The 22,357-nt window shown below is 45.7% G+C and overlaps 1 protein-coding gene across 2 annotated transcripts in view; it reads left to right on the top strand.

Moving 5' to 3' along the window:
* Positions 1 to 22,357, top strand: part of Stk39 (serine/threonine kinase 39) — a 260,743-nt gene that overhangs the window by 103,054 nt on the left and 135,332 nt on the right. For both annotated transcript variants that reach the window (XM_029470615.1, XM_021156379.2), the window contains exons 8-10: positions 321 to 454; positions 7,626 to 7,674; positions 7,781 to 7,846. In XM_029470615.1, the coding sequence (XP_029326475.1) occupies positions 321 to 454; positions 7,626 to 7,674; positions 7,781 to 7,846 (249 nt within the window). The remainder of the gene's footprint in view (positions 1 to 320; positions 455 to 7,625; positions 7,675 to 7,780; positions 7,847 to 22,357) is intronic.

Here is a 22,357-nt window from a genome sequence, read left to right as displayed (position 1 = left end):
ATGGCCTTCACACTTGAATGCCCCTTTGTCTCCTGACCACCACTCTTTCCCAATCAGCCTGTGCTGCAGCTACGTGTTCCCTGAGGTCCCGGGAGAGCCAGCGACTTCCCAGGGAACATTTTTTTCCCTGTGGCTTTGAGAGACCATTCTTAACGCACAGAACAAATTTCATAAGTTCTGTCCTTGAGAATAACCCAAAGGATAAGGAGGCTCATTAAAGTCATGGGGAAAGCATGCCTGCAGATGCTTTCTGTGGGAACGCTGATGAAAGTTCCATCATCATTCAACAGAGGGTGCCTCCTCCTTTGTTTTGGCTGCAGGTGCTAATGCTGACTTTGCAAAATGACCCGCCCACTTTAGAAACTGGTGTAGAGGATAAAGAAATGATGAAAAAATACGGCAAGTCCTTCAGAAAGTTACTGTCACTGTGTCTTCAGAAAGATCCTTCCAAAAGGTATGCCACTCTCGGAGTGGGAGCGAGTGCCCGCCTTTGAGTTTCCACAAAGCTATGTTTGTGGATGAGAAGAATCTACATTGCTCTGGCCTCTGTGCACCATCCTGTTAGTGGGAGAAAGCCTGAGGCTGCGGGGGTGGGGAGTGGGAGTGGGGGAGAAGCCCGTATAGCACTAGGGGGAGGGGGCAGGACTAGAGGAGGGGGAGAGGTGGAGGAAGAATTGATTCTGCTTGCTTGGGGTAGGCAAGTAGGTACTGTCACCAAGAGAAAGTGACAAAGCATATGTCAGAAGACGCTGGCAGGGGTGAGGGCAGCCGAGCTTACAACCTGCACTAGGTAGGTTGAGCTGACCTCCCAGGACATCCGGCTAGCTCCAGTCTAAACCAGGCCGAGTTACTGAATTTTGCATGAGCTTCCTTTTAGTTGCAGAACAAGTTGTTTGTGCCATTAACAGATTAGCAGCAGAGAAAAGTTTACCTAGAAAGATTAATCCTGTAAGCGGAAGCAAATGGCTTTAAATGAACTTAGTGTTTCCTCTGTATTCTTAAAGTTACTGCCCTGCACTGGAACAACTGTCATTTTGAATCTGTTTCTTTTTTTTTTTAATTTTTATTTATTTATTTTATTTTTTTGGTTTTTCGAGACAGGGTTTCTCTGTATAGCCCTGGCTGTCCTGGAGCTCACTTTGTAGACCAGGCTGGCCTCGAACTCAGAAATCCGCCTGCCTCTGCCTCCCGAGTGCTGGGATTAAAGGCGTGCGACACCACGCCCAGCTTGAATCTGTTTCTTAACTGTCCCTTTTTAATCCCGGGACTTTGAAATACCCATGGCATAGACAGTGGAACCCAGAACCCTTTATCATCTAAAGGAGAGTTTTAGTGATGCACATCAGCGGCAAGCCTATGTCTTGTATAGATTTGTCATCTCCCTAATAGTCCTGGATAGTCTATCATACGTTCATAGGTGCTGATGTTTTGCTTAGATTTAATAATAGTAATAAATAATAATATTCTGAAAGTTCCCCATTCGGGGATGGAACCCTGTTGTTAGAAGGCATTGCTTTATTCCAGTCATAAATTCTTCAATGTATTAAGCTTTTAAACTTTTTTTTTTTTTTTAAACAGCATTACGGTCAGTTAGGCGAGACTTCTTTAACTTACAAGCAGCCTCTGTGGTATTTTGGGACTATTTGCTATTGTGAGTTTTTAATTATTTCCCACCAATAATCCGCACAGGCTGTTTGTGCCCAGTGTTTCTCCTGTCCTTCCTTCCCTTTGGTGTTTAGGAGTTAGTCTTCCTCCAGTGATCTTGCCCTGGCCTTACTTGCCACTCTCCTTTTGGTGACAATGCTCTTAGATTTTAACTTTGTTCTTCAGCTTCTGCTTATCCTTTCCTTGTTGGAGGGGTGTCATTGCCACAAGGCAAAAAAAATCATGTGACAGAGAAGTGGTTGAGCCTCCCTCCTCACCTGGTGCGAGATAGCCTTGCATTTCTGCTTAGTTCTCTGTCTTTACTGACAGCCTCTGGCATTCTGGAATAAGTTGAGGTTCCACCTAGTGGCTGTGACAAGTAATGCCACCCAGCTCTGAAAGTCGTTCCCCAGGGTCGACTTGTTAGTGTGATTAAGTGACAGGTTTGTGATTTAATCCAAAGAAGTTAGATTTCAGTGCAGTGTATTTAACAGACATTTAAACGGTTTGGTTTCTGGAGAAATGCAGAGACTTTTCCAGGTGTTCTACACTGTGTGAGTTCTGAATCCTGATCCCCTCTGTGTGTGAGACAGTGTGTCCCTCAGTGAGACAGTGAGCAAGAGAGAAGAGAGGCAGAACGTTTGTGAGGCAGCCTCGAGTTAGGGTTGATGTGTGCGCGAAGCCTCTCCCTCCCAGCGCTGTTTAGCGTGTGTGAGCAGGTGAGGCCTCCTTGCACGTGTGAAGGTCGATGCAGCTGTTCTCAGCTGGAGGCGTTACAGAGCATTAGTGCGGCACCCCCGCCCCAGAGGCTCTGCCTGTTCATGAAAAAGGAAAGACCTTGAAGATGGATGTGAGGAAGAGCACAAACACACAAACAGTCATCAGGATTGCGAGTGTAGAAAAAGAATTATTGTTGATATAACATATCATTTAAAACACAGCCAGCATGAAATAAACAAATAAGCATTTATGCACATGACAAAATTTTGACATTTTGGTGATGTTTCCAGAGCAATTTTAGTCCAGAAGTTTTAGTCTGTTCTGTTCATGCTGTTTAAGGCTTTCAGCTTTCTCTCTCTCTTACTTTTTTCTTTCCATTCTCTTTCTTTAGTGTTTCAATACCTAGGGGAATTCCGAGCTCTATTTTTTTTCTCATTCTCATGACTTAGTTTCTTTGTCTATCTAATGGGTGTAGTAATTGTCGTTCAAAGGCTCGTTTTGAGGATGCGGTGGAGTGACACCCGAGAGTTGCCCACAGAGCCAGGGGTGAGCCCCAGAACTCAGGATATAGAGACTGCCATCATCATTTGCAGGGAGAATCGCTGCCATTTTGCTACTAATCACAGTACACTAATGCTGTATCTTTTAAAATCACTGTTACATGGTATGCTTTTGTTGATTTATACAACAAATTTAGGCTTTTAGAAGGACGCACATTCTTCTTTATATGAGGAGACTCATGGGAGTTTGCTGTCTAGAGGTGATTTAAATCCTCTGAAGAGAGTTTCAGGAACAGCAACCAGATTCAAGAAGGTTTAGGAGTTGTAAGAAAACTGGCAATTCTTGCGAGATTTGTGTTGCCTGCATTAGCTCTCCCTGCAGTCTTATGCAGTTGACAGGCAGCAAAACCCTACCTAGTGCTGAGGCATGACAACCAGTGACAGCCATGGTTCAGGGATAACCAGGACATATCTCCTCCTGCACTCCCAGGCTGGACTCTGCACCCTCCTCCTGACACAGAGCTGAGGTGTAGGAGCCCTGTGCCCCATAGAGGTTTGTGCGTTGCATAGCAGAATATCATGTTATTTCCTAATAAAATGAACCTTGACCGTATAGTTTAACATATTCGTAAATGATGGCAGCCTATAGAAAGAGTGAACAATTACTTTGAGCACTGGGGGCTGGGAGGGAGCAGTGGTTACTGTTGTATAGATAGATCTGTCAGAAGTGAGATAGACTGGAATATTACTTTGCCTAGGGAGGGTGGGAGAGCCGTGCACAGCAGTTCTGCCTGAGGTCAGTAAGGTGCTGGAGCTTATTAAAGCACGTTGTTAGAACTGTTTTGACTTTATAACACTCAATCCTGAATCCTTTGAGATTCATTTGAGTCTCCGTTGACTTTGGCCCATCCATTTGTCTTGGAGGAATCTGTTGAGGGATTTCCTTCAATGATGTGGGTACTTGAGGGCTGCATTGTTTTTACGGAATTCAGACTCAGTCATCACTCATAGCCTGGACTATTTCAGGGGCTGGTAGCATTTTTAGCATTTCTTGTAAAACAGGGTCCCCTGTTACATTACCTATGCACTGCTATGTGGTGGTTAGCAGCCACGTGAGAGGTGGGCATGAAGATCCCTTGCTCCAGTAGAACTCAGAAGGCAGGCAGGGTCGGAAGCTGCACAGAGCGTTTCCTGGTTGTTTCTGTGAAGCTGAGTTCAGCAGGCAGCAAGCACCTCCGCCTGCCTCACACGTTCCTTCCTTCCCCTCATTTCTCCTGCTTTCCCATTCCCCTACTTTCTCATGGAGGGAGCTTGCCAGATGTGTGGTTTTACTCTAAAGCTATGAACACTTGGAGCTGACTTCAGTACAAACCAGTGACCTGCTGTTGAATTGTTCTCTGTATTGGAGTAGAGTGACCTGCAACTTAACAATTGTGCCTATTTAAAAAAAAAGAAAGAAAGAAAAAAAAAAAGAATGAGGGCTTTTTAAGCCATCCCTCCCTTACTTTATGGTGTCATTGTAATGGAGGATAAGAGTGGAGTGGAGGGGGCAGAAAAAGGATTTTCTCTGCAATATGCTTTCCCCCTTTATATTTTTGGTTGCCATAGAAATGACCTTTCTCAAGAAAGGAAAGAATTTTCCCAGTTCCATTTCTCAAGGTTAGTCCAGCATTCTGCAGCCTTCTCTCTACCTTGGTTTAACATTTGACCTTTGGCGTGTACGAGGGGATCGAGGGGTTACTCGGGAAAGGGAAAATCATTTTGGGTCCCCAGATGGGCCCCCTCCCCTGTTCCCATTCTTTGTTTTGCTAGCCAGAGCCTCAATGTTAGTGCCTCCCCTCCCACCCCCCTCTGCTCTTCCTCACTGTGACGAGCAGATGCTTAGGCCTCAGTGCTGGCTAAACTTAGCTGCAGGAGTTACGGTCCTGCGCTCAAATGTCTACCAGCATCGCCTTCACTTCACGCTGGGGTGTGAAATTAAGCTACAGTAGCCCACTGTTCTGTGCCAGGCACTGGGAATATAAAAATGAATCCTACAGGCTCCTTTGCCTTGGAAGGGCCTGTGACATGACTAAGTGGAGCTATCCTGGACAGGGATCATAGACTGAGATGAATAGAGAAGAGGAGTGGGAAAAGCCCAGCTCCCAAGCAAGCAGCAAGCAGCAGCAGTTCCCAGCAGAGTCCTACTCAGACAAGATGGGAGAGAGTGTCCAAAGAAGTTGACTTCCGAATTGTTTCTTGACTTAGGAGCAAGGTGTACTGGTTGGTTATGTGAAAAGTTTTGAGTCAAGAAAAGCACTGCATGCTTGTCACAATCTAACAAGGGACAGGTAAGAACCCCAACGTAGTTGAAGGCAGAATTGCACGAGGTTGACGGAGATAGACTCAGAGACTTTGGGATCATTGAGCTTGGTTTGGTTGCTTCCAGGAGGCACACCTCTGAGGGTAGGCAGCACAGACTGATGAGCAAGACGAATAAATATACAGCAGAACAGTAATCGATGCATTATGTAAAATGGCCAAGTCCTTTCTCATCTCCAAGTTCTTTGTTTTTAAACAAGATGCAGACTCATGCATTTAATGAGTTTGCCAAGGGATATGGCCCTCCTGTTGCTTAGACCTTTATTTAATCAAAGCAGGTATCAATTAGCAACTGTTTTAGTGGATGCATGACTTGGGCTTCTTCGAGAAGGATTTTATAACTAGCATTCTTGAAATATAAAGGAAAAAGTGGTAACACTAAAAATCTGCCTTGCACAGAAATACAGATTTTGACTGTCAGACTAAGGCAGGTGCTGGCACATTTTAGCAGTAGCTGCCTATCATTTTGGCACAAGGACACCTCACCCCAGTATCACTCTCTTTGTACTTTAGCTAGCCTGTGAAAATATTAATATCCCATGATGCTTTTGTCTCCCTTCCCATTTACCATTATGAAAATTTTACAACATACAGAAAATGTGGGAAGTAGCTCAGTGTTTGCTCCAGTTCCCCTATCCCCCATCCCATCACTGTTAGCATCCCCACCCTCTGGGTGTTCTGTTTATTTACTGAATTATTTGAAAGTAAGGGACCACACTTCACTACGTGTTTCTTCCAAACAAGGTCATGTGCCCACGTGATCATGATGTTTTTCCTTGTGATCACGTGATCACTTCAGAAAATGAGCAATACACACACACACACACACATATATGTATATTTTTATTTTTTTTATTTTTTTTTACAGGCTTCTTCTCTGTGGTCAACTTATGTATTTCTAAATGTTCTTTGTAAATTTTGCTCCTTCCTTTCCAAACCCAGTGTTTGATCAAGGATAATGAGCTGCGTTTGGCTTTGTATTTTAAGTCTGTTTTGATCTAGAATGCTTCCCTCATCTCTTCTCCCTTTTCCTCTATCATCCTGAAGATTCTCCTGCAACCTACCCTTCACCCCATACTCCTAGTTCCTTCCTCTTCCTTCCCCCCCTTTCCTTTTCTTACTGTAGGACATAACCTGCTGGATGTTAGGCAAGTGCTGCTCCATTGACCAACATGTTTAGCCTTATCTGGATGAGCATAATTAGGGCAGCTTCCCCCCCCCCCCTTGTACAGACACAAATAGAGAAAGCTGATGCGAAATGGATTCCTAATTAAGGGAGTATTGACAAAGGAAGCTATTCTTTATGGACGATTGTCAGTTGAACATAGAAGGAATGCTAAAAGTAGGAAATCAATGTCTGGCTACCTCTTGTGAAATATTTAAGGCAAAAATGGTAAGCCACAGGGGAAGGGTTTCAGCAACAAGATATCTATACAGCACGCCAAGACGCCACTCAGCACGACACTGGCTAATTGCTGTGGAGAAGGCAGGCCTTCCAGTGTTGAGCTTTGGAGCCTGGGGACCAAGCAGTTAAACTTAGCATCAGTGTTAGTGGTCTGGCCCATCGGTCGCCTCCGTGAAAGCACAGCTTGAGAAGGACAGATCCAAACTGTGAACGTTGGTATATTTACAAACTCAACCAATTATGCATCTTCTATCCAAACTCCGCAATTGGGGATGTTTCTAAATGTGTAATTTTATGGGCAGTTTTGACACCATTCATCTGCATGATGAGATGTCTTTGAGCCTCTGGACCTGACTTTAAGTTTATAGCACATAGAGCATAGAGAAGCAGGTCACATGATACCATAAGGAAGTAGACATATCCAGAAATGCTTGTAAGGGAATTTGCGTTTTATTCATTACCATGCTATTTTAAATTTCCTTGAAAAAAAGTGGTCCATATACAGTTGAAGCAGTTGCTTTAATACTTCGCAGACGGAGCCAGCACACAACATCTGTCTGTGAGCCCTTCTCAGTAGATGCTGCTGCTCCTTGGAAATCACAGAACAAAGTTCACTCCGCCATTCCCTTGACAAGGTCACATTGCAGTTTGTATGGCTTCTTAATAACATAGGAATTTAGCTCCCAGCAGTTGCTCTGCCAACTCCCAGAAACGCTAAAGTTGACATACTGAAGTATACGAATGGAGGCTGGGAAATTGATTGTGCCCAAACCTTAACTCACATGAGTTTATGTGTTTGGCAATAGAGGAATTTGGAAAGAACTAGAAAACCGACATTGCTTTATTTGGTGCCAGCTTGCGACTAGCTTGGTTGTTGGTTTTGCTTGCCCTAACATCAGTCATCCAAAAATGCTCTAAGGTTAAGCTGTAGTGTCAAGGCAGTCTATTTATTATGTGGCAATTGTTTCAACTCTGATTTCTTATTCATCTTTCAGGCCCACAGCAGCAGAACTTTTAAAATGCAAATTCTTCCAGAAAGCCAAGGTAACATGCTTAACACCCCCAAGTCAATCCGCTGTTTTGAAACGGCTGAGAATTCGCTTCCATCTGATTTGATGTTAAACCGTTGTTGGGATAATTTGTTTTGCAGAACAGAGAGTACCTGATCGAGAAGCTGCTGACAAGAACCCCAGACATAGCCCAAAGAGCCAAGAAGGTAAGGGTGACCTGCCGCCATCATCCTGAAGGGTCCTCTCCAGCCAGAAGTGAAGCAACAGGAAGATGATTCCTACACACTCTGGCTTGCTGTGCAGAGATGACCTGACCCCATGACTCTGATAAGGAGTTTTCCTTCTGGTTATCTCAGGGCATGGAGAGAGCACGAAGCTTGCAGGGTTTGGATGATGAAAGGAAAGCGCGTTTCCTATGTGCGATGTGTAGAATAATAGTCACCAGTGTTTGTTCATGTGTGCACATGTGCCTGTGGAGGCCGGGGATCCGTGGCAAGCATCTTCCCTCGGGTTCTCTTCACTCTTTGTTTGAGACAGTATTTCTTACTGAAACGGAAGCTCACTCCCTTGTCAAGCCTGGGTGGCCAGCTCCCGCTAAGCCAGCTCCAGGGATGGAATTGTCAACATTCTTAGCTCCACGGCAAGACATCTTTAGGGTATCAGTTGTGCCTGGATTGCCTGGATGTCAGTGCTGACAGTGTGGACTCGGCTCCCCAAATTCTATTGACCAAACCACTTTCCGACCCCCATTTTGATTGTAAAGGTTAGTTGAATATCCTCACAAAAGACTCATGATACTCTTATAGCCTGCTTTATGTTCACTAAGTTTAGATTACCTACAGTCTCAAAATAGCATGTGATTATATCCGTATTTACCTATTACGGATTGTTACAGATTTCATTATGATTTGTATGAAATCTAGTGAACTGTAGCCATCAGTGTGGTTACTTGGTTTTAAATTTAGTGTCATATATTAATAATTAAAAATGTGTGCCCTGGGGGCTGGAGAGATGGCAGAGATGGAGGTCTTCTAATGGTTGACAGAGAGGGGATCCTGAGTGGGTTCCTTGGGTGGTATTGGAGTCTAGCCTGCGCTCTTTTGATCACAGGTCCATAATGTCATCCAGAGGTGACAAAAAGCTGCCAGCCCCCCCTCCCCAAACCCCGGCTTCCGTAATAGATCAGTCTGCAGGGACTGATTATTGGCTTGGCGCTTTGTGTTTCTGTCTTTGCCGCATGTCTCACCTCCTGCCCCAGTCTCTGTACACTGAAGTTACGTGTGACGCTCCCCTCCTACCCAGTCTGCTCTGTCTCAAGAGCTTCTCCTAGCTCTCTGACAACCCTACGGCCCTTCCACTTTCCTGTCTTTTCTCCTAATTTTCACTCTTCCTTTCTTGTCTCACCGTGTAGCTGAGACTGGCCTCAAATCCATGATGATCCCGCCTTGCCACAAGTGCTTGGACTCCAGGCATGCAGCGGTCGTCACTGTACACAGCTCCTCCTCTGTTTTAAAATTGTTTAACAGCCGGGCGTGGTGGCGCACGCCTTTAATCCCAGCTCTCGGGAGGCAGAGGCAGGCGGATTTCTGAGTTCGAGGCCAGCCTGGGCTACAAAGTGAGTTCCAGGACAGCCAGGGCTACACAGAGAAACCCTGTCTCGAAAAAACCAAAAAAAAAAAAAATTGTTTAGGAAATGATTATTTTATGTGTATTGCTGTTTTACCTGCATGTGTGTTTGTGTACCATGTGTGCATGCCTGGTGCCCGTGGAGGCCAGTGGAGGGAAGCTGATGACCTGAAACTGGAGTTACAGGTGGCAGGGAACCACCATGTGGGGGCTTGGAATGGAACCTGGGTCCTCTGGAAGAGTAGCCAGTGCTCTCAACTGCTGAGCACCTCTCTGGTCCAGCCTCCTCTGTTTTTTTCCCCCTTTAAAAAAGTTATTTGTTTTACCTCTTGAGACTATAATATAATACAATAATATAATATAATTTTCCCTTTCTTTTCTTCCTTCTTAACCCTCCCATGTACCCCTCCATGTTTTCTTGCAATTTCATGACCTTTTTTTTTTCATTAATTGTTGTTCTATACATATATGTACATGTATATACATACATTCCTAAGTATCATCTGTTCAGTCTATATGATGTTACTTGTGTGTATATGTTTTCAAGACTCACCGTTTGGTATTGGACCTCCAACCGGTCTGTTCGTCCTTGGGGAAGACTGTTTCTCCCGCTCCCAGCTCTCCTCAGTTGCCCGCAGGTAGCGTTGAGGCCCGTGGGCGTTCCACCCACTTTGGCATGTCTGTTGCTGCTGTCCTTCCTCATGTTGTGTTTCAGAGGTTGGTGAGACTTTGTGGGTGTAGCCTCTGACATTGCTAGGGACAGGGTCTCACAGCCGACTCCCCGATCCGATCGCTGGCTTTCACAGTCTTTCCACCCCTTGTTCCTCAGTGTTTCCGGCAAGGGAGTGTTTTGTAGATGTATCCATTGGGACTGGGCTCCACAACTCTGCCTTTGATCTGCTGTGGTTTTCCGTAGTGGTGTCTGTTGCAAGAACTTTCCTTGATGAGGGGTGGAGACTACACCTGCCATGGGACAGGTGTTAAAGTCCGACGCCTGGGTTTTTTTGTTTGTTTGTTTTTTGTTTTTTTGAGACAGGGTTTCTCTGTATATCCCTGGCTGTTCTGGAACTCACTTTGTAGACCAGGCTGCCCTTGCACTCAGAAATCCGCCTGCCTCTGCCTCCCAAGTGCTGGGATTAAAAGCGTGTGCCACCACGCCCGGCAGATGCCTGGGTTTTTAATTGAACATTTGTGGTAGATTTTTAGCTTTCCATTAATTTCCTCTTCTAATGTTTCTTAGACCCTGCTTCCAGATTAACTGTCTGACTATGCTCAGGAGTGCCTTTCAAAATTAAACAAAAACAAACATGAGGAACATGAGGGTCGATAAATGAAAAAAAAAAAAAAAAGAAATAAAATGACTCTTTATGCCCAATAAAGGCCGAGGTTCTTAATATTGAATTTCTAACCTTACAGTCTTATCTCCAGAAAAACGAACCATGCTTGGCTCCTTAACACAGCGCAGACTTTCCCTGTGGACTTTGATCAATTTGAGAAAATGAAGACTCTGTTCAGGCTATGACTTTATTTTCTTTCCTTAAAAATATTTTATTACGCATAGTGTGCTGTCTATCCCAAATCCCATTTTGCCTTTGTGTTGGGACAGTGAGGAGTAGAACTTGGAGAGATGTGAATATCCAACAGTATCTTCTCACATACCTTAGGTCTTTCTGCATGGTCGTCGTCATCATCATCAATCATTGTTGTTCTTGTTTATTGGATTTTATTTTATTTTATTTTCTCTTGTTTTATTTTGCTTTTTGCTTTTCTGCCTCTGCTTCCCAAGCCTTAGAAGTAAGTGCCGGTATGTACCATTGTACTTAGGTGCTGAGGTCTTCATTTTAGGCATTAGTGTGCTGTCTGTCTCTCCCACAAAAAGTAGCTTTCTATCTCAGAAGTCTGTAAAGGCTTATTAAGTAGTTTTTAAGCATGTGTAGGAAAGGCCTGGTCATGCTTTCCTGGGTATTTCGCATCCTAAAGACGACCACTCTCCCATTGCATATGCATTGTCAAGTATATTTTGGCTGCTGTCTGTACCACACTTCTCATGTAGAGATTTGCTGATGGGCACGGCTGACACTCCCACCACCACCACCACCACAAGGTCTCATTTGCCCCCCATAGCATATGGCCAGAAACATTAACTTCTACCCCCCTTGAGTGTGTCACAGCGAGGCTTCCTCGCCCACCCAGTTTCCCACTCAATAGACTGCAATTGTTTGCTCTGCGCATGCATGATACAGAAGAGCAGCCTCCCTGCCTCTCCTCCTGCCTGGCTGGTGGTGAGCAAACACGACTATGTTCACCACATGTTCAGCACTCTCTTGCTGCCGAGGCCATGGGAAGCAGATGTTACTTGAATCACCATGTGTAGTGAAAACCTTTCCTATAGGATATTTCCATGTTTCCTGGCTTTTCACAGCACTTTGGTAACTTTTGTTTAAAGCTGGTTTAGGGTTTTTAATGCTTAGGCTTCCTTACACAGAGGTGGATCTCCTCCGCTTCTTGCTGTCCTGTTTCTTGGGGGGTTTCCTCAGCTTTACCCTTGTTCCAATGATGTGGACCTGCTCCTCAGACATCACTCCTTGATGCTAGGTTACTGATGATCTCCTCCTCCTCCTCCTCTTCTCCCTCTTCCTCTTCCGCTTCTCCCTCTCCCTCTCCCTCTTCTCCCTCTTCTCCCTCTCCCTCTCCCCCTCCTCCTCCTCCTTTTCCATGTCCTCCTCCTCTTTTTTTTTTTTTTTTGGTCCACTCCACTTTGTTGTGTTCTAAATAAAACTATGACCATTTATTATAACTAGTACCTAAAGAACAAGTTTGTCTGTTGCAAAAGCTTATGATCATTTTGCAACTCTGTTGATTTTAAATTTGTCATAAATAGTATTTAATATGATTCCTTCTTGTTAACCCAAATTAACATATATATTAATATGGATGATTTTCATATTTAAAGGATACACAGGCTCATATGTGATTGTTCTCTGAAAATCCCTTGTAGCCATCACTACTGTTCTTTTGTAAGGAACTCATGTGCTTGCACATGCACACACACACACACACACACACACACACACACACACAGAGACACATACACACACACATGCAAGCACACACATATTCATACAGTTTTCCTTATAAAACAGCTTTTACTGTTCTGTCTTTAGGGAATATTCTGACATTTAGGTATCATCTTGATTTTCTTTGGTTCTGATTTTTTGTCTTTGATGTGGAATTTCTGTGTGATCCCTGGTATACAATGAAAAGTAGTGAGGGACTTGATGCTCCTGGACCCTGAGCTGCTTCCTGTATTCTTAAGCTAACAACAATCTACAAAAGCTGCATTAAGCACAGCTAAGGACGTTCTTTTCTACTTCACATTTGTTCTTGTTCATGAGCAGGAAGAGTTTTGTGCCATCTCTGCCTTTCACATAGCTTTCGTGTTTGTGTGTGTGTGTGTGTGTGTGTGTGAGTGTGAATGTGATGGTTATTTCCATCTCCCTTTGGATGCATGATTGCCCATGGCTTATACTCTTGGAGTGAGAAGGCTGGTAGCACACTGTTGAGTTAAAACTGAACCCAGATGCCAACAATTGTACACATCCATTTCAGATTCAGAACTGGCTATTGCCTAACTGTGTGCCCGTGATGTGAACCTTGAATGACCTCATTTGCAGCCAATACTCACTTGCTTTCTGAAACCCACACAGGGCAAGACAGGGGACCAGCGGTCTTAGCCACACAGATGGCTAAATGTCACTGGTCAGCTGGAGATCTTAACTGAGAGGGTCTGGGTTTAGATGTACTGTTCACAGCTCTTCTTACTGTGGTTGCTGAGTTCTGGTGGGAGGCAAGATGTTAGAGGGTCTGTGTTAGCATGTAGTAATGTCACAGATGGCAAGTTAGAAGTGGCTAGTCGTTAGCTAGTCAGTATCAGGAGAAAGGGAGCTAGCATGGTGGTATGCCTCTTAATCCTAGTACTTGGGAGGCAAAGACAGAGTTAGGCAAACCTCTGAATTTGAGACCAGACTGGCCTACAGTGTGAGTTCAAGGCCAGCCAGGTGACCCTGTCTCCAAAACAAAACAACATAAAAGAAAACTAAATAACAAAGAAGGAGTATGGGAAGTCAGCACTGCCAAGATGGGCACAAACATTACGAATTTCTTTTATCAATCTGCTAAGATTGTTTTTGTATTTTAAAGACCTAAAAACTATTAGCCCTATTTGCTTCTAGTGTGTGTTTCGAAATCACTAGTTAGAAATAACTACAGTTTGGGGCTGGAGAGATGGCTCAGTGTTTAAGTGCTGGCTGCTCTTCCAGAAGCCGAGTTCAATTCCCAGCAACCGAGTGGTGGCTCACAACCATCCATAATGGGATCTGATGTCCTCTTCAGCTGTGTCTGAAGAGAGTGACGGTGTACTCACATACATAAAATAAATAAATCTTTTTTTTTTTAAAGAAAAACCAAGTTCACATTTTTAAATTCTGTGGTGCCTTATATATTCTTTCACTTTCTGTTTTGAAATAATTTCAAACTTGCAAGAAACTTAGAAGAAGATCTCACAACTTTCTGCAAATATTTTCTTTTTCGCTCTTTCCCTGGAACAGTTCGGAATACATAGCACACAAGGACACAAGGCGTCCTTTGCCCACAGCTGCACCTTTGTGTGTCTCCCACACAAGGACAGTCTCCTATGCCACAGCAGCACAGTGACCAAAGGCAAGATGCTAACACTAATCTCTACATTCTGTTATGCACTTCTCCCACTCTTCATCAAAGTTGTTGATTTTCCAGTGTTGTCAGTTTCCCTACAGGATCTAATCTGCAATTTCTTTAGCTGCTTGGTTTCCTTTCATATGGAGCAGCGCTTCTCTTGTAGTTGCTGCACTTTTGAAGAATCCAGGTCGGTTATTCCGTAGACTGTCCTTCCATAAAGACTTAGCTGATATTTCTTCATGAGTGCACTGACCAGCGTGTTTTGACAGGCGTCTCAGGAGTGAGGCTGTATTCTGGGTGTATCATATTACGAGGCACACCTTGTTGCCTCCCTCCCATCCTGCTGAGGTTTAATGGTGACTACCTGTTTTAGGCGGCACCTGTCAGCTTCTTCATTAAATATGCAAGTACAGGAACCTACTTATCCCCCAGGTCATGACATCTTTCTTTTCCAAGGCTGTGTATATATGTTCTGTGTTATTATGGTGCACGTTCATAGGATGTCAGGGGTAGGAATTCCTTGGGATTTGTAGTGTACAGGGTACATTTGCATCAGACTCGGGCAGCAAGTGAGGTTGGTGTTATCCTCTCTCCGTCTGTGCTGGGCACAGCCGTGGCCAGAGTGAGCAGCCTGACCTCTTTGCGCCAGCATCTCTGACTCTGTGCTGCCCGGGGCTGAGCCATGGAAGCACAAGGATGTCTGGCCTCATGCTTTACAGCAGCAGATGCTGAGTCTGATACATTACGTGAATAACGGGGTGACTCGTGGCTGTGGACGGCTGGGTGTTCTACAAGCACATAGCACACAGCTGGAGTGGATGACAGGGATGGTCTCCTTAGGACTGCGCCCCTGGTCCCTGGGTGGGATGGACAGAGAGCTCCTGGCGAAGCTCACCGAGGAGGAAGGTGGTCCCAGCCTTTATTCTTTGGAACTGTGATTTCACTACTGTTGCCTTTATATTCTCTTTTCTGCCCTATAAGAGCCAGGGCTAACCTCTGCTACCTTGAGGTAACCTCTGCTTCCCATGCACTAGGGGAGAGCATGAGAGTGGGGAGCTGCAGCGTGCACGGTCCTCCTCAGGAGCCTCCACACCACTTTTTGTCGCCTGTTTCCTTCTTTGTTTCAAACAGTGGCGCACAAAGGAAGGGAGAGCAGGCACTGTTGTTACATCTTGCCGGATGATAGCATGACAGGGACCTCCCAAAGTGTAATGTGAGGTAGGCATGGGCTGCATCCTCATCCCCGGTCTATGCTGCTTCTGCCACCTCCCGAGGAAGGGCAAAGGGACTGGAAATCAGCCAGATGGATTCCGTAAGGGGTGGGGCTGCTACTCGTGGGCATGCAGAGTTGTCTACTTTCAACACAGCTGAGGTCCAGGGAGTCTCCATGCCATTTGTGACCACCTGGGACGTGCTGGGAGCGGTCCTGTGTCACGATGGGAAGCTAGAGAGTTTGGTAGCTCCCTGGTGGGTTTGGGCGAATCTCAAGTGGTAGAAGGGCTTGAAAAATCTGAAAGGGGAGACATCGCTAGTGAGAATTTGGTACACCACTAGTTAATCACTTTTTGTTAAACAGGTGATTAAATAATGAGCTTAGCTTCTCATTCATAAATGATAGAGGCAAGATCCTCTTGTGCTTGTGTATATAGAATTGGGCAGTGCATATAGCATAGCAGTTGGGACATATTTTGCAATAAATAGTGGTTACCATATAGTGCGTTTTATCATCTTATAATCACGCATGTTGCCTCTATCATCACCACTTTGCTCTTACAATGCCATTGTGTCTGTTTTGTGCTGGCTATTCTGGGTTGGGGGAGGGGGTCCTGGTTTGGGGGTGCATAGCATCTCTTTCTGCCACTGCCCCCAGTAGTGGACTCTGAGATGAAGAAAGATACTGGACAGCCCGGACGGTGGAACTCACTTTTCATTAGGGAGCACAGAGCACACATCACTGCAGCTCCAAGGGTAGCAGAGGGTCAAACCATCAGATCACGTGCCCTGACGTATATACCGCTGGTGCGGGAACGGTCATGGAGCTGGTAGATAGGCCCAGGGGAGAGGAGAGAGAAGCAGTGTGTACTGTTCACTCTAAGTTGAGATCCGGAACTCTGGGCCTTGGCTGCAGCCAGAATCCTGACTAGGTGACTGCAAAGCCAACGTCTCAGATTCCTACCGTTTAGGTTCTGCAGTCGAGAAAAGCAGGAAACGACTTTTAAGCTTCTGCGAAGTTGCCTTCCTCCCTCCTGAAATCGCGGTTCAGTCAGGTATTGAAACCAGAACTGAGGGGATTTTCAGCTTTGTTCCACGTTTTTCCCAGTAGAGGGCAGCAGTTGCCTTTAGAGAAACCCAAGGGAAGGCTAGGCACGCAGATGCCGCAGCCCTGGAGCAGAAGCTGACTGAGGTAATCCCGTTAGTCAGGTGGCTGCTCTTTTATGGGGCAGGTAATTGAAGGGTGATGGTCTAAGTACTTGCCACTTTTATTTTGAATTAAAAAATTTTAAGTCTGTGTTACATTTTCTTTTAACAAACCAAAGAAATGTAATAGACGCAATTCATGTCAAAACCAAGAGTCTTAATTTTGAGAGATAGAACGGAGTGCTTCCAGGATTTCATGATTCAATTAATACAGTTTAGTAATATCAGGCTATTTTCAGGAAGTTCCTTGGTTTCCGAGACACCTTAGTGCTGGGTGAACAGAGGCAGGAGGGACTGCAAGTATGTGCTAACTACCTCGGAAGGAAGAGGAGAAGTGAGCCAAACTCGATTCCAGCTGCCACGTACGATAAGCATCAGGACAGGAAGCAACCTTGGAAGAGAGGGTTTATTTCAGCTAATACGTCCGAGTAGCAGTCTATCTCTGAGGGAAGTCAGGGCAGGAACTGAAATAGAAACCGTAAGGAAACACTGCCTACTGGGTTACCTGGATCATGTTCAGCCAGCTTGTTTCTTACACAGTCCAGGCCCACTGCCTTCATCCACGTGCCCAGGGATGGTGCTGCCCAGAGTGGGCGGGCCTCCCCATGTCAATCATCAGTGACGAGCGTTTCGCTCAGACATGGCCACAGGTGAGTCTGAAGGCATTGGTTTCGTTGAGGCTTCCTCTTTTCAGGTGATTCTAGCTTGTGTAACGTTGACAACAGGGGTATCTGGGATACGCAGGTGCATCAGATAGGCTCGGGGCTGCAGTCCTCTTAAGGCTTGTGTTTCTTACTCTCCTCTTACAGAAGCAACTGAGCGTGTTGGTGTACCATGGAGGGACCACATGCTCCTAGAGAGGATGGTGGAGGTGATAGATCTCGTCTCTACCGTTTCACAGCCACAGAGCAGTATTAGAAATGTTAGGGCTACTGTTTGGCAGGTACAGTGTCTGGGGCAGGTCTTCCCGGGGACAGCGAAGGCGCAGAGACTCTCTCTTCCTTCATAAGTGTAAGGTCAGTTTAGAAGACTTCATTTGGTGGGAACAGTGCCTTCTCCCACTAGGGGGCGCTGTCAGAATAGTTCATTTCAGACCTGACCCTCGGAATCGCTGACTGTTGTATAAAAACTATCTTGCTGCTGTCTATTGTGTCCTTTTGCTCAGTGTTTGTGCTGCGTGTGAATTTGACAGAGGTGAGGGCAGAGGCAGCAACAGGGGAAAAGCATCACAGAATATTACTTTCCGTGCAGACGACCAAGCAAGAGAAAACAAAACAACCGCCAAACACTTTATTGTTAAATTTTTCCCCTGCTCCCTGGGTTTGCTGTGCTGTGTGGTTTTTGTTTGTTTGGGTTTTTTTGTTTGTTTGTTTGTTTTTCTCTGATCCTCACTTGGAGGAAAAGCCTGTGCCTTTTAGATTGAGGTGACTTTTCAAGACACTGAGCTTTGTTAGGTATGGAGCTTTGGGGATCCATTTTGGAGAGTTGGAAACAGCGATAAGAATTCTGAAGTAAGAGACGCTGGTTTTAAACTGCCAAGAGCTGTCAGCACTCTGTCCTGGAAACACTTGTGCAGAATCATTGGCTGTGTTGCACGACAGCCACGTGCTTGAGGGCTGTATGTTCGTGTGCAGTCAGTGCTTCCCATTTGCCTTTGACAGACTTGCTCAGCTTTCCCAAGGATTTGTACGTGGCCGTGTTTTCCAGTTTAGGCTGCGTATGTTTGCTGATGGAGAGCCTTTATCCCTGCTTGCATCCCACCTCCCACCCGCGGTCCGCCAGCCTCTGTGTCTGACTCTCAGTCCACAGCTTCCTACACGGAATCTTCGTGCTGCTTCCAGGATGAGACCTGCGGCACCGGGAGGGCAGGGCCGTGAATGGTTCCTTCTTCATCCCTCTGGGCTCTGTTTCCACCGTGCCCACCTCAGCCACTGGTGGGTTTATTGCCTTACAGAGTTTGGCACCGGGAAATAGAACCTGGGAAATTCACACGTGTTTCCCACGAGGGCTCTCTGCTGGTCCGCTCCCTGGTTCAGAAAGCTGCCCCTCAACCAAGCTGCACTTTAATGCGCAGTGTCTTCACACGGTCGGTCATGTTTTGTTTGGACATTTGCATGGCAGCAGGAGGTGATAGTTGGAAGGTCTGGAGACACAAGGACTAGCTGGAGGAAGAAGTTGAATGTTGGCTGCGTTTGGGGGTAGGAACCCATCCTGTTTCCAGCCTGAGCTTTTTGTTTCCCAGCCTTTAGAACTGTAACAGGCATCTGACTTTAGCTTCTGCACAGCCATGCCTTCCCCACCACAAATGAAGGACCGTGTCCCAGCTGTGATCCAAAAATCGACCCCTCTCTCCACAGTTGTTTCTGTCAGGTGTTTTGTTAACGAGGACCAAAGCCACTCACTATTGCTGTAGCTCCAGGGTGGGTGAGGCTTTCTCATGCCTCCTGCAGCCCCAGCTGCTCCATAGTCTTAGTCTGTATCACCTGGCCCGTGACTGCAGTGCCATGGCCCTGTGACCCCGAGACCCCGTTCTGTCATACTCTGTGTCACGCTGAGTTCCCGCCCTTCGACCTTGCCACGGTGCAGCCTATGAGTCCCGTGGGCTTAGGACCAGTGAGTGATCTGTCAGTTCCTGTGTAGTCTGTGCTCAGCACTGTCCCTGCAGGTATTTTTAAGGAAAGTTCGGGGAGTAAGATGGTGGTGCAGTGGCCTCTGGCATAATCCTGAGAGCAGGAGGAGACAGCTAAACCTTTGTTCCAGGACATCTCTGAGGTTGCTCTCAGCTCTCTGGGGTTCCCCTGGTCCACAGCTAAGATTTGGATGCAACTGATTCAAGGTTTAAAATCTTTCACTACTGGACTTTCTGGGAGTCCTTAGCCTAACGTCAGATGGTTGAGCCACTCAACAAGGTGGCTGGTGCAGGGGGTTGACATTTAGTCCCGCCCAGCATGTTCTCAGTGCTGTCCTCTAGCCAGCAGGGAACATGTGCTCCCCTGTCACCAAAAGCACTGTTCACTTACTAAGGTGTTCCAATACTAGGCTAAGTTAATTCTCCCTAATCTTGTATTCCTAATCTTCTCCTCTCCTCCGCTGAGGGGAAATCGTGTTAAACTTTCCTCATCTCAATCTTGAAAAATCTTTAAAATGAGTTTGGCATTTTGGAGGTGGGAAGCTGAAAGTCACTGATAGTCAGGAAGTGTGGGGCATTGTGGGGGCAGGAAGGAGTGCTGTGGAGAGAAACCTACCTTGTGCCTTCCTACCCCCTTTCCGGTCCTGTTCCCTGAGTCTCAGAGACCATGGTAGGGGAGCTGAGGTGCAGAACAAGTTTAGAAACAGAGAAAAGGGGGCAAGGATGGGGGCTCTCCTTGTTTGGAGCTAATCAAATGTGATCGGCTTATTAGAGATTCAGGACTAACTTTTCGAAAGGCAGAATTATTTTGTATTTTTAGAAAAGATCTTTGAAACTCAGTCATTTTGAAAACAAATTAAAATTGAAGGGATCTAGTTAAGGTTGCTTTGATAACAGTTTTGTTTTTTTTTTTTTTTTTTTTTTTTTTTTTAGGCTTGCTCTTTAATTACTGCTGACACATTCAAATGCTGATTCAGAAGTGTCTGAGAAGTTCTATTTGCTTTCCCAGACTCAAACACAAAGGGAAGGAGCCCTGTGCAGCCTGCTAGGCAGCAATTGGGCTGAGGCATGCGGAGGGAGTGCCTTCAGTTCAGCTCACACTTGAAAGACTGCATGGAGCTGCTTGGCTCCTCAGCCAGCTTGTTAGCCTATGTGAGGGAACTGGCCAGGCCCGAATGGGCATGCGGGGTTGGGGGAAAGTTCAGACCTCACACAAAGCCTCAAGCAGTGGCCTGAGGAAAGGCTCTGGGGAGATAAGGGAGAGAAAGACTGGGCCACCTAAATGGGCTTGAAGGTCAAGCTCTTCAGAGCTGCTCCTGGCACTGCCACCAGCTCATGAGGGAGCCTTCAGTGTGAGCCCCTTGTGGACTTAGCCAACTGTTGCCTCTCACTGATTTGTAGGCTTAACGACCAGAATCCTCAACTCTGTGGCGTCTTTCAACCAGTGAGCTGTAGTTCTCCAGATCTGTTGACCTTTGAGTCTCACCTATTCTGCTACACCCTCTGACTGGAGGTATTCCTCCCTCTATCTGCACCCCAGGGAGTCATCTCTCCAAAGACCGAAGCTGGGGCCTATCAGACACTATCATGTTTTCAGATGTCGGTGCATATCTTTATGTGTCAGGTGATGTCTATTGTCTTTTTGATGGCTACATAACATTCTACTGCAAGAATGATTAATTAATTAGTTCTTTTAATTACAGAGGGGTGAACATCACTGGGTGTGTCCTACTGCTAAAATGTTATCTATTTGTTAGGATATATTCCAAGGAATGAAATTGTTTTATAAAAAAAATGGCCTATAATTGTTAATGAGTAGTGTGCCTTACCGATTCTTAAAATATAAGACATTTTGTTTAAATCTACATCTTAGTCTGGGGTCCTAGTCAAGTAATGCTTTACACACACACACACACACACACAACCTACATAGACAGCAAGCCAGATACACATTACTTGCACAGACGGACAGACAGACATAGTATGCCACCTTATTACTTACAACAGACAGGCAGACAGACACACATTGCTTATATAGACAGGGAGACAAACACACATTGCTTACACAGACAGGAAGACAGATATTACTTACATAAACAGATAGACAGGCACAGGGTGTACCACCTTGTTTACACAGACAGGCAGATAGATACACCTCTTACATAGCAGGCAGACATACACACACTTCTTACATAGTCAGGCAGATAGACATCCATTGCTTACACAGACAAGCAGACAGGCAGACGTTGTTTGCACAGACAGGCACACACACTTTTAAGTACTACCTTATTTACACAGACAGGCAGACACAGTATGTGCTATCTATCTATCTCACGGGTACAAGTCAGTATTTGGCATTGCAGTCAGCGATACAGCTTTGGTGTGTTTTGACTTTCTCCTAGAGCTGTACTTAGCAGTTTTGTAGCGAGATTTCCAACCTTGAAACTGTCGGTGGTAAGTCAAGGAAAGATTCCAGTGGGCCCTATCCTAACACAGACTGACCTGCTCTTGGGAGATTGGTAGTGAGGGACTCTGGACCATCCTGTTATTTTGGTATAAGGAATTAGGCCAGGTGTGATACCCGCTGAACGTGCAGTGCTGTGAGGTATTTTTTTCCTCATTGCTCTGTCACTGTAATCGCCTCTGTCCAGGGCAAACAAATGATACAGCAACTGCAAGCTGGAGAGCGCTGAACTGGCCCTTCCATTATGCCCTGGCTCACGCCTTTGCAGGGCTCACCACAGAGACCCCTGTCAGCTGTCTGTGCTGGCCCTGGTGTCTGGCATGGTCCACACCCATGGAGAACTTCCCGATGATGTTATCTGCTGTGGACCTTGGCTGGCCACCCTTGGGACAAACCAGCAGGCTTGCCTTCTCAACCTCCTGGGTTTTTGTTTTTCTTTTTGAAGCCAAGACCATTTAAACCCAGTGCAGCCTTGATCTCACCGTGAACGTGCGAGTGCAGAGGAGGGGAGGGGTTGCACGTTGTACACGTGAGCATACGGAAGGAAGCATTTAAATGTCACACCACACTTACCTTTTGGTATTTGAGGATATTGACGAGAAAGGTCATTGCGCGCCCCCTGCTTTTCTATGTGCGCAGAGTGCAGACACCCAGCAATGGTGGGTGATCCTGTTTTGATGTAAAACTCTTCATTTGCTGACTGATGTCTATGTAGAACCACTGTTATTTTCTTGTTTCTGATTCAATTGTGAAATTCTGATTTCTTTTTTTTTTAATTTTTAATATTTTTTATTACATATTTTCCTCAATTACATTTCCAATGCTATCCCAAAAGTCCCCCATAGCGCCCCCCACTTCCCTACC

This window comes from Mus caroli, chromosome 2 (assembly GCF_900094665.2).
Source record: "Mus caroli chromosome 2, CAROLI_EIJ_v1.1, whole genome shotgun sequence".
Classification (NCBI taxonomy): Eukaryota; Metazoa; Chordata; class Mammalia; order Rodentia; family Muridae; genus Mus; species Mus caroli.
This window is presented reverse-complemented; position numbering and strand designations above follow the sequence as displayed.